At 51.5% G+C, this 15409-nt stretch overlaps 1 protein-coding gene across 2 annotated transcripts in view; it reads left to right on the top strand.

The window, feature by feature from the left end:
* Positions 1–13599, top strand: part of EFCC1 (EF-hand and coiled-coil domain containing 1) — a 42788-nt gene extending 29189 nt beyond the window's left edge. The window contains exons 3-8 of one of the 2 annotated variants that reach the window (XM_034996760.1): positions 3234–3391; positions 5481–5625; positions 6837–7002; positions 8823–8963; positions 10773–10842; positions 11681–13599. In XM_034996760.1, the coding sequence (XP_034852651.1) occupies positions 3234–3391; positions 5481–5625; positions 6837–7002; positions 8823–8963; positions 10773–10842; positions 11681–11817 (817 nt within the window). In that variant the 3' untranslated portion in view covers positions 11818–13599. The remainder of the gene's footprint in view (positions 1–3233; positions 3392–5480; positions 5626–6836; positions 7003–8822; positions 8964–10772; positions 10843–11680) is intronic. The other variant, XM_034996759.1, reaches the window with a different exon arrangement.
* The last annotated feature ends 1810 nt before the right edge of the window (positions 13600–15409 follow it).

Below are 15409 nucleotides of genomic sequence, written 5' to 3'. Positions count from 1 at the left end.
TATGATTCTCCAAGTCTCACTTTTGCTTCCCCCTCATCCTGATCAAGCACCACTCTCTGGGGCCATATAAAGGCTACTTGCCTCCACCCTGGAGTCTTCAAACAGTGGCCCTTGTGTCTTTTCTTCTTCAGGCTGTGGCCCAAGCCTTTGGAAACCTCACATGGTTTCACGCTTAAACAAGAATACCCACCTATGGGGTTTTCACGTTGCCGGCTGCCAAACCATATCTCCATTCTCAGCTTGCATTAGAGGAGCTTGAACGCAAGACTTAATCAGTCAGAGTTACTGGCTCAGAAGACACAAAAGTTCAGGGTTAGCCCTGGCTTCAGGCAGAGCCTGATCCAGCAACTCAAATAATGTTATCAAGGACCTCGTTTCTATTGTCATCTTTAGGCTCTATCTGTAGTCCCCTGCATCTCTAAGCGGTCCCCTGGGAGTCACCAATGGCTGTCACAGCTCCCCACCTCATCCTCACACCTCACTACGCAGGGAGCAAGCGGGTGGGTGCATCTCATTGGCTACCTGTGCAGGCCTCAGTGAATCACGGTGGCCAGGGGCGGGATCATGCTAATTAGTGTGGGGAGGGGCCATGTGCCCCGCCCTCCTCTGAGCAGATGCTCGGCTTTTCGTAGGGGTAGGTGAGCAGGTGAAGTACCTGGGTGGCAGTTGGGGGCGCTGTTACCCATGGGGAGGGGAGGTGCTGGGTGGCCACAGGTGGCCGATGCCCCCGCCGAGTGCAGCCCCGCAGATCCCCTCTTGCTCGGCTCAGCAGTCTTTGGGACACTGAATCCACCTGACAAACCCTGCTAGGACCCTCTGTAGTGCCTCGTCCCCGTGTCCCAATCCCTCTGGAACAGCAACTTGGTTTCCCTGACATGCATGCGGCCAACACCGCTCCCGGCCAAGCTGGCTCCTCTGAATACTCACAGAGGCCTAATCAAGAGAAGCCAAGCAGAGACGGGGGGACCTCCGAGGTCATTGGCTTCAGTGGCCCACCTGCAAAATGGGGGCCAAGTCCCACTCTCAGTTCCTCATTGGCAAGGCTGGGGTTGGAACCAAGGACCCTGTCTCATCCACCGTGTTGTATGGCTTCTACCTTTACAGTAGTCTGTGTGGGCGAAGACTGGCCGGTGACTCCAAATAGTGACTCCTGAACTGAGCAGAAGGGTCCTTGTTTTCCAGTAATATTTGGTCCTGGGAAATCCACTGAAATGAATCTGCATAAAATAGGACCAAAGAGAGTGACATGTGTCAGATTTGGTTGAGGCTTTAACTTGAAAAAAAAACCAAAATGTATGAAAGTGAGTTTATTGTACTATTTAGTTAATAAATCCAGGTGATGTTTTCAACTACTCATTCTTTTTTTTTAATTGTAAAATTTATACATAACATAAAAGTTACTATTTTAGCTATTTTTTAGTGTGCAGTTCAGGGGCACTAAGCACATTCACACTGTTGTGCAACCAGCCCCACCATCCATCCACAGAAACTTTTCATCTTCCCAAACTGAAACTCTGTCCCCAGTAAACACTAACTCCCCCCTCCCTCCTCCCCCAGCCCCTGGCGGCCACCGTCCTACTATCTCCAGGACTTTGACTGCTCTAGAGACCTCATACAGTGTTCGTCCTTTTGTGACTGGTTTATGTCACTGAGCATAATGTCCTCAAGTTTCATCCATATTGTAGTGTGTGTCAGAATTTTCTCCCTTTTTAAGGCTGTATAATATTCCATCATTTGTAGAGACCACACTTTATCCATTCATCCATCAATGGACACTTGGGTTGCTTGTACCTTTTGGCTCTTGTGAATAATGCTGCTTGAGTCTCTGCTTTCAAATCTTTGGGGTATATACCCAGAGGCATTTTGCCGGATCACATGGTAATTTTCATTTTCATTTTTCACTCATTTTTCAAGTAATCTTCATGACTGCAGTACAGCGTACTTATTCTTAGATATAGACTGTTTCTGGGTTGATTATATTCCTTTTGGAATAATTTTTTCCAGCAAAACTGTATGAAAATACAATGGTGCATCCTTAACTTCATGTTTTCTTATTTTTGCAGCTTAATCATGAGGAGGATCCCTTTTGCAAAAATATTTGAGACTTTTGTTAGTTTCTCTAAGGGCTTTTCCCAGTCCTCCAAGTCCTCTTTTGGTGCTCCTGGCCCTTCCTAATCCTGTTGGTTTTGTCTTATTCAGTCGTAGACTGGTCCAACTCCACCACATCCCCACAATCAGTGGTTCTGCTGTAATCCCACGGTTCTCCAGTATCCCCTTCGCCGATATCCCAAAGGCTCTCCTTTTCCAAGATGTGCAGTTTCATTTTACAGACACTTTGTACTGGGTTGTTACATCTGATAGTCAGAGAGAGATGAGGAATGACAGTTTCTGAAGAGATGAGAGACAGATGTTGGTGTACAATGAGGGAGAAGTGAAGCACTAGTTTAGCAAGCAGTAGTTCATTAGTGAATATTTTCATGTTATGATAGATTCGTTTTCATGTTTTCCTTGACCTTATAACTGCAGTGACATGGAAAATGAATATCCAAAAAGTGAGGACCTTAGATTATCAAGAAAATTGATTGATGAGGCTGAAGTAGGTTCTCCAAAGCCCAAAGAGGAGAGATACTTTCGATCTTAATGCAGTTAAAAGTAACTGAAACAATTAAGACTTTTTAAAAAAAATCTCACCCATAATAAGAAGTCCAGAGGTGGGTAACTCCAAGACTAGTTAACTCAGCCGCTGAAAGATGTCAGGGCTCTTGTTTAACTACTCTATAATTCTCTCAGCCATTTCCTCTTGGTCACAAGATGGCTGCCATAGCTTCAAACATCATATCCACATGATAATGTCCAAAGCCAGGAAGGAAGGGCATTTCCTTTCCTGATCTTCTTTTTATAAGGGATACAAATCCATTCCAGAGGCTCCTCAGATTTTGCCTTTAGTCTCACTGGCTAAAATTGGGTTACAGCCTGTGCCTTGGCTGCAAGAGGTGCTGAGAGAGTGAGTGTCTGTCATGGAAGGATGGCTCTAACATGCTGGCCGCTGGGTAGGGAGTCAGTAGGGTCAACCGCAGAGACAATCCAGGGTCTTCTTCAGGCACATCATACACAGCTTACCTGTGCAGAGTAAGCAGTGGAAGAGAGTGGGCCCACATCCCACACTCTCCTGCAGGAAGCCAGCTGAGCCCCCTCCTCCCTCTCAACACCTGTGTATTCTCCCCTGCCCACAGGTCAGAGGGCACCCAGACCCCAATCTCGTCACAAGTCAGCCCAGAGCCAGAAGCCAAGAGTGGTGACCCTGCGGACAGTGGGACCAGAAGCCCAGACAGCCCTCCAGAGGGAGCCTGGCAGTCAGACAGTGGTTCCAGGAGCGGACCCCTGGACGAAGGTTTGTCCCCGCCACACTCAGGCTTGCTGCCAGGCTCATGATTGGCCGGCTGTGCCAGGCCCCATTCCCACAGCTGTCCACACCGATGCTGCCATCCAGCCTCCAAACAGAACCCCACTCCCACTGTGTGCTGAGGCGGGGCTTCCCCAGTAACAAGGGCTCCGTCCTTAGGCCAGGGAGTACAGACACCTGGTGGGAGAAGGCGGTTCCCAGGGATAGGTTCCAGCTCAGTGTGGGGAAAAGTCTGTCTCCTTTCAGTCCCATGCAGGGATGGGTTGGGTGCCCAGGGAACTGAGGTGGAGTGAGCGCCCCATCATCAGAGGTATGTAAGCAGGGGCTGGATGGACACCCCTCAAGAAGACCACAAGGAGGCCCATCGGCTCAAGAACCGGGGCCTGGTGGGTGTGGAACTGTCATGTGGGAAGGGGAGCAACACTGGCTGAGGGGTGCCCAGTGCTCTCCGGGCTCAGTCGTGGGCAGCTGTGGGCGCTGCTGGGCACCATCCTTCCCGTTCCTCTTCAGAGCACCTCACCTGCCCCTGCCTGGGGCACCAGGACAGTAATAATGACCGTGACAACAATGATGCCACACACATGCATGTACACACACACACGTACATCTACACACATACATGTACGCACACATACATGTACACAGACATACATGTACACACGGACACGTACACATACATATACACATGCACGCGCGTACACAACACACATACACACACAGCGTCGGGAAATTGCCAGGACCAAAAACAAATTGTCAGTACTGGGAATGCAATTCATACAACCAAAAAGTCAGGGACCAGTCCCCTCCACCTTGGTTCTGTTTGGTCTGGGACAGTTTCTACTGAAACAAAACAGAAGGGCCCTAAGCCCAACCAGCTGGGACAGTCAGGCTGGAGAGATGGGTGTCCCAAGTCAGGAGACCTGAGTCAGTGGTTCCCAAACCTACCAGGTGGTCAGGATCACCCAGGAGCCTTTTAGAAATGCAGAGGCCCAGGCCCACCCCAGCTCTGCTGCTTGTGATTCTCCTCTCCCTCTGCAGGGGAGGAGGACACAGCTTTGTTGCTCAGGACACTATCTGTCTGTGAGGATCAGGCCATTGTCACTGTCAGACTGGCTCGAATTAATGAAAAAGTCCACGTAGGCTTCAGGCACAGCCAGGGTGTCATGGAACTTCATCTCTTGCTGCCTTGTGCGGAAGGTGCTCCCCTCAGACTGACCAGACAGCCCCCACAAGCTGCAGACCCACACCCTCCAACTCCCAGGCCAGAGGAATGGCGGCTCTTCTCTTCCCTGCAAGTTTGACTCAGATTTTGGCCTGGCTCTCCTTGGCTCACACTAGGTCCCCTGCCGCGGCTGAACTCGTCATGTGGCCGGGCTGTGTGCACTCTGCCTGGTCAGCCTGGACTCGCGTGTCCCCTGGGCTGGGATGGAGTGGGGAGGAGAGGGAAGGCTTCCCCTGAAGAGATGGTCAGGGGCTGCCCCACACACACTCCCCCCAGAGATGGAGGCCGACGCTGGGCGGCCAGTCCCCGGGGTTTCCAATGTGCAACCAGACTGGAGTACCCCAACCAGACACGGCCACGTTGGGGATCACACAGAGTCACACTCGTGACTTCCCAAGTGGTAGAGGCATGTAGCTCCCTGAGAGCTGAAAATCTGTTCAACCTGGTGCCCATGCCCTGCAGAGCCCCAACCCCTGCCCTGTGGCTCCCCTGGCTGGGACTGTCATATCCTAAAATGGAAATAATATGCACCTCTGAGAGCGCAGACAGGCCTTGGCTAGTTGTGTCATCTTAGAAAGCAGAGAAGAGAAAGGGCTCCTCGCTCCCGGGGGCCCTGTGTAAAACCCCAGGGAGGGGCTCCGGTTGGCCAGATTGGGCCAGGCACTGGGGAGGGGACCCAGCAGCCTCGGTGGCCTCACCTTGCAGGGACGGGGAGTGTGGGAGAGCGGCTATCTGGAAAAAGGGCTGATGGTGCCAGAGCCTGTCCCCTCTGCGGGGCCCACCGCACGTCCCCCTGGGGAGGGCTGCCTGGTTCCCTCCCTTTGGCCCTGGTGCCGGCATCCCGTGCTTCTCCAGCAGTGGACGGGCAGCTGTTCCGCTCAGTGGAGGGCCAGGCCGCCTCCGACGAAGAAGAGGAGGGTGAAGAGAAGTGGCAGGAAGAGCAGAGGTCACTGGCAGAGGTCAAGACGTTGCTGATACGCCTCTCCAGCTGCAGAAGTGGGTATGTGCACTGAGGCGGGCGGGTGGCTGGGATTGGTGCTGGAGTCCCAGAGCCCCTTCCCAGAGCTTGACCTTGGGGACCTGATTCAAGTCCAGGCTGGGTCACCCCCAGCTCCCTGGACACCCTGGCCCCTAGCCCATGGGAGGGAAGTGAGAAGACAGCCCCCCAGCGTGTGCAGGGATGAAATGAGGTGACTGACAAAGGCACTCTTTGTGGGGAGCTTTAATTCCCATTGGTTTCCTCCCACTCCCCTGGCCGCTATGCCAAGACATGGCCCAAAGCTCTAGTGTTACTCCAGGACATACCAGACCCTTCCTTACCCCGTTGCTCCTGCAAGAAACAGCGCTTACAGGGCCCCCTCCAGCTGACCCCCTGGCTTATTTAACCCTCACAACCACTCTGGAGGGAAGAAAGACCCAGATGCCTGGGGCACCTCAGACAAGTTGCCTGACTTCTCTGAGCCTCAGCCTTCTTGTCTCTAAGATGGGCCAGTAACACTTGTCTGGCAGAGGTTTTCTGAGGACTTGCTAACGAGGCTATAAAATGCCTAACAGGTGCCTGATCCCCGTAGGTTCACCATCGGGGGGCGGCATTGACTTTCATTATATTGTACAGTGCTGTCAGTTTTCCCCGGGTTATTGTTATCACCAACCCTTAAGTCAACAACAAGCATTTATTAAGCACCTACTATGTGCCGGGCAAATCTGGAGGCACTGAGAGATCAACAATAAGCAAGACAGCACCCCCACCTCCTGGAGCTCCTATTCTAGTGAGTGGTGACAAGTGTGAGGAAGAAAGGTGAAGCAGGGGAAGGGACAGGGGGGTGCAGGGAGATGCTGGGAAGGCCACTCTAAGAAGGTGCCATGTGAGCAAAGACCTGAAAGACACAGGTAAGTGCATTCCAGGAAGAGGGAACAGCAAGTGCAAAGGCCCTGAGGCATGTTAGAGGGGCAGTGAGGGGGTTACTGGGGCTGGAGCACAGTGAGTGAAGATGAATGGGAGGGAGGTCAGAGAGATCGAAGGGGCAGATTGGGGGAGGCCTTTGGCTTTTCCTTGGAGTAAGATGGGGAGCCATGGGAGGGTACTGAGCAGGGGGTGCCATGGCCTGGCTTAACTTTCAGGAGACAGACTCAGTGGCAACACCCACATTGTGAGGCTGAAGCAGACTCTGCAGAGCCGCTCCACAGTGCCGGTGCTCTCTTTTCCTGCAGGTGTGATGACCAGACAGCCAAGAAGCTCATGACTTACTTCGGCCACTTTGGCAGTGGTGACCATGCCTGCACCCTGGGACAGCTGGAGGCCCGCATCGCCATGCTGGTGGAGCAGCTGGGGACCCAGGGCTGCCGTGGGAAGGCCCTGGGGACACCTGGGGAGGAGGTCAGCTGAGCTCCAGAGGTTGAGGTCTGGACCAATGCTAGAGTCTCTCTCATAGCTGGAAGAACCCTCGAGGCATATCAGCCAAGTCCTGGGCCCTGTTCACAGATGAGCAAACCAAGACTCAGAGAGGAGATGTGACTTGCTTTGATTTAGATTTAATGAAGAATATTTGGGTTGCAAGTTAATGGAATTATAAACAGGTATTTATTAGAATATGGAGCCGGCAAGAACAGCCTCAGAAGAACAGCCGAGGAGATGAGCTTCAGGAACAGCTGGATCCAGTGACTCAGACAAGACTGTCTCCACCTACCTCTGTCTGCTCTGGGTTTCTCGGGTGCTGGCCTCAATCCCCCTACTTCAGAAGGGCTTCCTCCATGTGGTGGTGAAAGGAAAGGCAAGGCCACAGACAGCTCTAGGCTCCCATTGGCCCACCTAAGAAAGCCCAGGGGGATAAGAGCCCAATATATTACATCTCAGGGAAGAACTCCAACTGGCCCAGCCTCGGTCCTGTGCCTGTCCCTGGGCCAATCCCTGTGGTAGGCAGGCAGGGTTCAGGGATTAGCTCCATCAAAGTCAGACAAGGGGGAGGAGGGACACTTCTCCCCAGGAAGGTTACTGAGGGTAGGGGGAGGGAGCTGGAAGCAACGCCAATAGCGGGGTGTCTCCGTTTCAGTAAGACCACTTAGCATGTTTTTCTCATCTCTCGACTCCATTCCACAGTAATTAAGTGCAGAGTGCTATTGAGAGTTACCATTTCACTAAGCCCTAGCCCACTGCGCTTTTGCAAACTATCGTTTTGATCTAAGATAGCTTTATATTTATACACCTGAAATTCTAAATCCATACTGTTTTTGACGTATCTGTGGTCTGATGTGGATCCAAAGGGCATGACCATCACCCCTTTTCTAAGTGAATTCCAAGGAAGTGGGGGGTTAGGAGAGTTACTGAGGCATGTGAGTGGTGTCTCCAAGCCACCCTTCCAGTCCCATCTGCAGTGGGCACTGGCACATGCCTTCTCTGTCCTGCCCAAGGCCCAGAGTGTCCAAGGGCACCACACCTTCAGCTGCTCCTCTTTCCCTCCATCGGTGCCAAGAATTGGGACTGCCTTACTCCTGGCATCCCTGCTTTAGAAGGCAAGTAGCCATGTGATGCTTTGTGACTGCCTGGCATCTGCCCCCTGGTGGGTATCCTGGTAGGACTCATGGTCTCAGTGCTCCCCTGGCCACGGGTGGGCCATGACTCACGCTGGCCCAAGAGGGCCCCCTCCTGGGGCTCTCCATCTTGAGGGAAGTGGGAGAGTGTCTGCAGTGTCCTTCTCAGCTCTGACCCCTGGACAAGAGGCTTGAGACTGTCCTACATCTCAGTCCCCATTGCTGCCCCATCCCTGAGTTTCTCCAGCTGCCAGTCTGTTCTGGGAATGACCCAGAGCCTGCCAGTGAATTCTCTGTTTAACTAGCCAGATACGTTTCTGTTGCTTGCAACCAAAAAAATGTATTAAAAAGAAAAGAAAGCAGATGGATAGAGAAGGGAAAATGGAGTCCTCAACTAGAAAACAAAATATGCATATTCGTACATTAACGCAACTCACTGTGTGACCTTAGGCCACACATGCAGCCTCTCTGGGCCTTGGTGCCAGCACTGGGAAGATAGGGGACTTTACCTGCCCAGTCACTGGCAGGCTGGCGGTGGGGGGAGGGAGTCAGATGAGATGACCTCCATGAAAGGGTCAAGGCAAGTCATGGGCCCTGCCTGGAGATGGCACAGTGAGTGCTGGGCAGAGGGCAGCAGGGTGGGTGCTGAGTCCCCATTGGTCCCCGCAGGCAGAGCTACAGCAGAAGGTGGAAGAGAATGAGCACCTGAGGCTGGAGCTGCAGATGGTGGAGACAGAGAGGGTGCGGCTGTCCCTGCTGGAGGAGAAGCTGGTAGACGTGCTGCAGCTCCTGCAGAGGCTCCGGGACCTGGTAGGCTCACGGGCGCTGGCACACCCAGGGCAAGGGGAGGGGCTCTCAGGAGGGAGCACTGGCCTGCGTCAGGCACCTGGCTCGGAGCTTTCCTCACATTAGGCAGGTGTCAACTCCACTTTCCAGATGTAGAAAAGGAGGCTCAGAGAAGTTAATTAAAAAGAAGGAAAGGCTTCTCTGTCCTGCCCAAGGTGCTATTATTCATTTTATAAAGCTGATATAACTTTGATTTCAAAACCAGAGAAGGATAAATATAAGAAAGGAAAATTAGGGCGCCTGGGTGGCTCAGTTGGTTAAGCGACTGCCTTCGGCTCAGGTCATGATCCCAGAGTCCTGGGATCGAGTCCCGCATCGGGCTCCCTGCTCTGCGGGGAGCCTGCTTCTCCCTCTCCCACTCCCCCTGCTTGTGTTCCCTCTCTCGCTGTGTCTCTCTCTGTCAAATAAATAAATAAAATCTTTAAAAAAAAAAAGAAAGAAAGAAAGGAAAATTATAAGCTAATGTCACATTGAAACATGGATACAAAATATTAAATAAGATATTAGCAAACCAAATCCAGCAGTGTTTAAAGAAATGCAACACGACCAACTTGGATTTAATCCCAGTAATCTGAAGATAATTCAAGATTAAAAAATCTATTAACATCATATGCCACATTGCAGATTAAAGGACAAAAACCATATATTTATCTCAATAGATATAGAAAAGTCAGTCAGCCTCCTTTTATCATAAAACCCTTCAGCAAATTAAGAACAGTAAGGACCTTCCTTTACCAGGTAAGGAGTCTCAGCCAACTACCTCTCACAAACCTCACACTTACTGGTGAAATGTTAGAAGGAATGCTTCTAAAGTGAGAATCAAGACAAGCATGCATGTCATCAATGTTTGTATGCCAACTAGAGGTTCTAGCCAATGCAGTAAGACAAGAAAAAGAAAGAAAAGGTGTAAGGATTAGATAGGAAGACACAAAGCTATCAGTGATTATATATCATCTACATAGAATACCCAAGAGAATCCAGAGGCAAATTATTGTAATTTCTTGGCAAGGTAAATAATAAAATATCAGAACACAGAAGTCAATTGTGTTCCTAAATAACATCAGCAAACCATTTAAAAAATATTTTTTTGAGAAACCATTAACTTAGGAGTACAGCTCCTATAAGGTGGAAGTAGGATTTGAACCCAGGTTGCCTGGGTTTTAAGTGGGCTCTTGCCTATGCACCAGACTGCCTAGGACACAGAACTACCAAGGCCAAAGCCAGGGCAGCACAGCCTGAGAGAATGGCTGAGTGGCAGCCAGCGCCAGCAGATAGCGAAGGTGGTGCTTACCACCACAACTCCAGGCCATGCAACCTGGGGGTAAAAGCTGGTTCTTCCACCTCCTAGCTGAGTGGCTTTAGGCAAATTTCTCATTCTTTCTCAGCACCGCTTTTCTTCACTGGTTAAATTGAGCCTAATAATATCAGTTGTTGCAAAGATTAAATGAGCTAATGCATAAAAATGCTCTTATTCATGTTTATTTCCAAAGTGCCAACTTCTACTTTGGCACATAAATGGTAATCCATAAATATGTGATCTTTGATGGAAAGGATGCTGCACCCCCCACTATCCACCCACCAAAAGTCTTTGGGAAGCCCATCAAGCAGTGTGGCCAGCCGGCTAAGGGTAGGGGCCCAGGAAGGGATGGGGGGTAATAACTCTGTGCACCCAGGGAGCCTTACAGAAGCCTTTAGGGGCCACCAAGTCCCACCTGCTGAATGGGGACGTGGCAGCCACAGTACAGTCCAGCCCTGTCTCCATTTCTTTTTAAGAACATATCGAAAAGAGCCCTGGGGAAGATTTTGCTGAACACACTGGATGCTTGCAAGGACCCCACACACGGTAGGAGAACTCGCCCATCTTTCAGAGCCTGGACAGCGTCTGGAGAGCAGCCTGCCCAGCACTCTCTGTCCTGAGTGTCTTGTTTGCAAAATGTCACTGTCATGACTGCCCTGACCACCCGCAAAGTGCATAGTCAGGAACAGGCTTCAGAAAGTTAAAAATGCTATTCAATGTCCCAGGGAGAAGAGCTAAGCAGAAGCCGGTGTGGTCAAACCCCCAAGGGAGGTAGGCAAGGTTCTCTGCTGTCAGTTCAGACACTGGGCTGAGTGTGGGCCAGGCTCTGTGGAGGCGCCTCAAGTGGTTTTAACCCCCTGAGTCATGACAACAGCCCACTGGAGAAGGCGCTGTTATTGTACCCATTCCACAGATGGAGAGCCTGAAGCAGAGAAAGGCCAAGTGCCAGCTGTAACCAGAGCCTTGGGTCTCTCCCTTAAGCACTAAGTTACATGGCCCCCATTATTTAGACAGAGTTCAGGGCAATAGGATTTCATCAGTGCCAGATTGTGGCTGGTGAAGTCAAGAGGAGCCAGGCCAAGCTTTCTCCTCAAAGGGCCTCACAGGCTAATGAGGCAACCAACTGGTGATGAGCCTTTGCTCACTGGCCTCACAGGGCATTGCTGGGCAAGGCTCAGGTAGGTCGAGTGCCCTGAATGGTCCCTGGAATTGAGAGGGAGGTTAGAAACCTTCTCTGGCATCCTCAGTGAGAAAGAGACAAGAGGGGGAGGTAGCTGGGCAGGACTGGGCAGGACTGGGGAGGGCCCCAGAAAGGAGGAAGAGTGGCTATGTGGGCCACAGTGAGCAAACTGAACTGCCCTCACTGTCCATTCTTTCCTTCCAGAGGGGATATCTGGACCCTCGGCCATCTTGGATGCCCTGCACCAAGCTTTGGCTGGCTGTGAACTCCTGCGGAGAGAGCTCTCAGCACCAGCCTCCACAGCTCCTGCACTCACCAACCCCCTCCTCATCTCCTGCTGAGGTCACTGGCCCAGCCTATGGGCACCTTGGTCAGCCTGACTTCCATCAGACTAACCTCCAGATTAGCCTGACCACCACCAGACCAGGTTCCATAACCAGCCTGACCACCATCGGGTGAGCTTCCATGGCTAGCCCAACCACCATCACATCCTTAGAACCCTGGAGACGCTGACTCCTTCTGAGACTGGGCTCAACCCCAGAGCCTCCCACAACAGAGCCTGGCAGACATCCTTTCCTTGAGTTCCTCCCAGCAGCCCCTGCATTCCTGCTGCCACAGTTCACATTCAAGCCCTGGGGCTGCTGGATCAGCCCATACCTGCTGTTGCCTCCCCTGCCCACTTTCTCACACAGCCCAGCCCAGAATCCCTTCCCTGGTCTCCTGGGGTCTTTTCCCCTCCCAGCACTGTCCCCTTCCTCTCACTGCTGTGCCCAACCTCCAGGCCACACCTGGCCCACTGGGGAATTCCCACACCCCCAGAAGTGTTGAAGACCAGGCAGGGCTGGGGGAACACAAGGAGGGGGTGGTTACTGCAAGCTTCTGGATGGAAGCTGCCCTTCAACTAGCTCTAGAAGAGTGGTAGGATTTAGACAAACAGAGAGAGGAGGGAAGGGCATTTAATGTGAGGAAACAGCAAGAGCAAAGTGTGGTGCCAGAAAGGGCCCCCATTAGTACAGTACCTGGGACACCTCTTTCCCAAGCATATAGTGGGTACTGGATTTCATGGGGTCACAGGAAGGAGTAAGATAAGCTGCCTGGTCTCACCTACCTTAACATCTCGTAGGAGAGAAAGATACACTGACAAATAGTGTGACATGGGTGAAATCAGTGCCAAATCAAGGTAAAATATTTGCAAGAGTCCAGCCAAGAGGAGTTCATCTGAGCCAAAGAGTACGGATACACCACAGAGGGGAACTGAAGGGATGAGGGCAGGTGCCTGGAGGGACAGTAGCAGGTCATGGGGGGACTCGATGGCAGACGAGGATCTGGGACTTGCTCCCATAGGCAGTCGGGAGCCATTGGAGGATTCTGAGCTGCCTCATGGAGGGTAGATGGAGGGGAGTGAAGAAGAGGCAGCTGCAGGACCGTAGGAGGAAGGGGGCACTAGGAGCCTGGAACCAGAGCTAGGGGACACAGAAGGGGATCATGGGAGAAGGAGGATCAAGGGGTACCCAGTGGGGAGTTTGGGAGCAGTGGGCACTCTGGGGCAGGGCAGCAGAGACTGGGGACAGACAATGCCTGACTGGCATTCCTGACTTGTCTGGCCTCAGACACTCAGCAGCTTGCATGGGGGCGGGAGGCATCAGGGAGCCACTGCATGCTCCTGAGCAGAGTGACACAGGCCCCCAGTCTCCCTGTGGTTCCTCTGGGAATAGAATGAAAGAGACCAAGGCCAGTGGCCATTCCAGAGGGGCCAGGCTACCCTTGGTCCTGTCAGATGGGCCAGGCTTTTTTCAGAAGGTCCCAGGACTCCTCATGGGCCAGTGGACAGGGCTGGGCACTGAGGAGGCTGGTCTGAGCAGAGAGGGCTGTCCCAGCTTGCTGCTCGCAGCTCAGCCTGAGCCCACCAGGCCCTCCTCCTCTGGCTGTGCTGCTAATGACTGCATGACCCAGGTGAGGCTCACCTGTGCCCCTGCCCGTAAGAAGGGTCAGCTGTTCCATATCCTGACCATGGTGTCAGTCACGGGAATCTACACATGTGTTAAGATTCATAGAGGGGTGCCTGGGTGGCTCAGTCGGTTAAACGACTGCCTTTGGCTCAGGTTGTGATCCCAGGGTCCTGGGATCAAGACCTGCATCAGGACTCCCAGCTCAGTGGGGAGTCTTCTTCTCCCTCTCCCTCTATGCTCTCTTTCTCACTCACTCTCGCTCAAATAAGTTTAAAAAAAAAAAAAAGATTCATAGACCTTTGGGGCACCTGGGTGGCTCAGTTGGTTGAGCATCTGACTCTTGAATTCGGCTCGGGTCATGATTGCAGGATTGTGGGATGGAGCCCCACATAGGGCTCCACACTCAGCGGGGAGTCTGCTTGAGATTCTCTCTCCCTCTGCCCCTCTCCACCTGCTCTCTCTCGCTCTCTCTCTCACTCAAAAAAAATAAATTTTTAAAAAAATTTTTAATGAAAATAGAAAAAGATTCAAAAACCTGGAAGCTCCCCTCAAAAAAAGCCAACTTCACTGTATGTTAATAAAAAATAAGAGGGACCAGAAGAGATATTCCTGGAGCCCCTCCAGCTCTAGGCACCTGGAATCTTCAGACAGGCAAAGAGGGCTCCTGTAGGTTACAACTACACTAAGCTTCATCCTCAAGATTTCCCTAACTAAAATCTTTTCTTAGCAACTGTCCAACCATCAGTGGTTCATCACCATGCTTGTAGGCCCCTCATCTCATTGGAAGCAAGTTGAGGTGGATTAGGATATGGAAATACCCAGCATCACACAGCAAATCAGCATCCAAGCCTGGAGAGGGGCCTGTTTTCTGCCCACATCTCTTGCAGTTTTCTACCACAGCCAGCTGTCTCTGGCTAGGAAGCTCTGGGCTCGCTAAGGGTTTGGGGTCTGGACTAGTTATGGTACAAGCTAAACTGCCTTGATAAAGAGACCCCAAAATACTCTGGGTCAAATAAGATATAACTTAATGTCCCTGCTGTAGAGTTCAGAGGTGAATGGTCCTGGTTGGCAGAGTGGCTCTGCTCTATGTGGTCACCCAGGGATCCAGGGATCCATTCCACTTTGTTGCTTTGGCATTCCCTGGAGTCATATCCTCCCTTGCACAGTGGAAGCCAATTCATCAGCACGGCATCTGCCTTCCAACCCACAGGAAGGAGGAGAGGGAAAGGGAAGGAAAGGCACTCTGGCTCACAAGGCTTCTACTCACAACCCACTGGCTATGCCTAGCTGCAAGGGAGGCTGGGAGATGTAGTCTGTGGCTGAGCAACAATGTGCCCAGTTTCCAGTCCAGCATGTAAGGAGCTTGGAAGTCACCAGTGCATCCAATGACAAGTAAAAAGGTGAACAAGCTGAAAATTCAACAACTCCTCTTAGATCCACAAGGGAAGTGAGGTTGCAGGACAAACGGCCCTCCCCAAAATTGGAAAGACAGACTGGTGAATGCAGAGAATCACAACTTGCCAAAGAAGAACCTACCTTCTTGGGAAACAGTACCAGAATAGGACAAGCTGAACTGTAATCAACAAATTGGTGGAGGCTCAGTGTGGACAAGTATATAGAGTTAAAAACCCTAGGGGGACCCAGTCATGGGGGGGTGGGGTCCCACACCTTTGTGAATTTTACCTTCTAAAGCTCTACAAGGTCCTCACAGTGAAAATCAGAGAAAAAAAACCCTCATGCTTCTCACAGTGGGAAGGGAAGTAACCATTTTGAAATATGCCAGAATATTCTGTTTTCCTTAACAAGGCCTGCCCTTAAGAGAAACTGTTTTACCAAAGCCTAACCTATTGGGGTTTTATCAGAGTCTATACTAATTTCAGATAGAGCAGACTTCAGAGCAAGGAAAATTTTTGAGGGACAAAGAGAGGCACTACATGATAAAAGGTCAATTATTGAGGAAGATATAACAATCCTTAATGTGTAT

The sequence above is a fragment of the Mirounga leonina genome, unplaced genomic scaffold (assembly GCF_011800145.1).
Source record: "Mirounga leonina isolate KUSES-001 unplaced genomic scaffold, KU_Mleo_1.0 Mir_94, whole genome shotgun sequence".
Lineage (NCBI taxonomy): Eukaryota > Metazoa > Chordata > Mammalia > Carnivora > Phocidae > Mirounga > Mirounga leonina.
The sequence above is the reverse complement of the archived record's forward strand: the minus strand, read 5'-3'. Positions and strand labels throughout refer to the sequence as shown.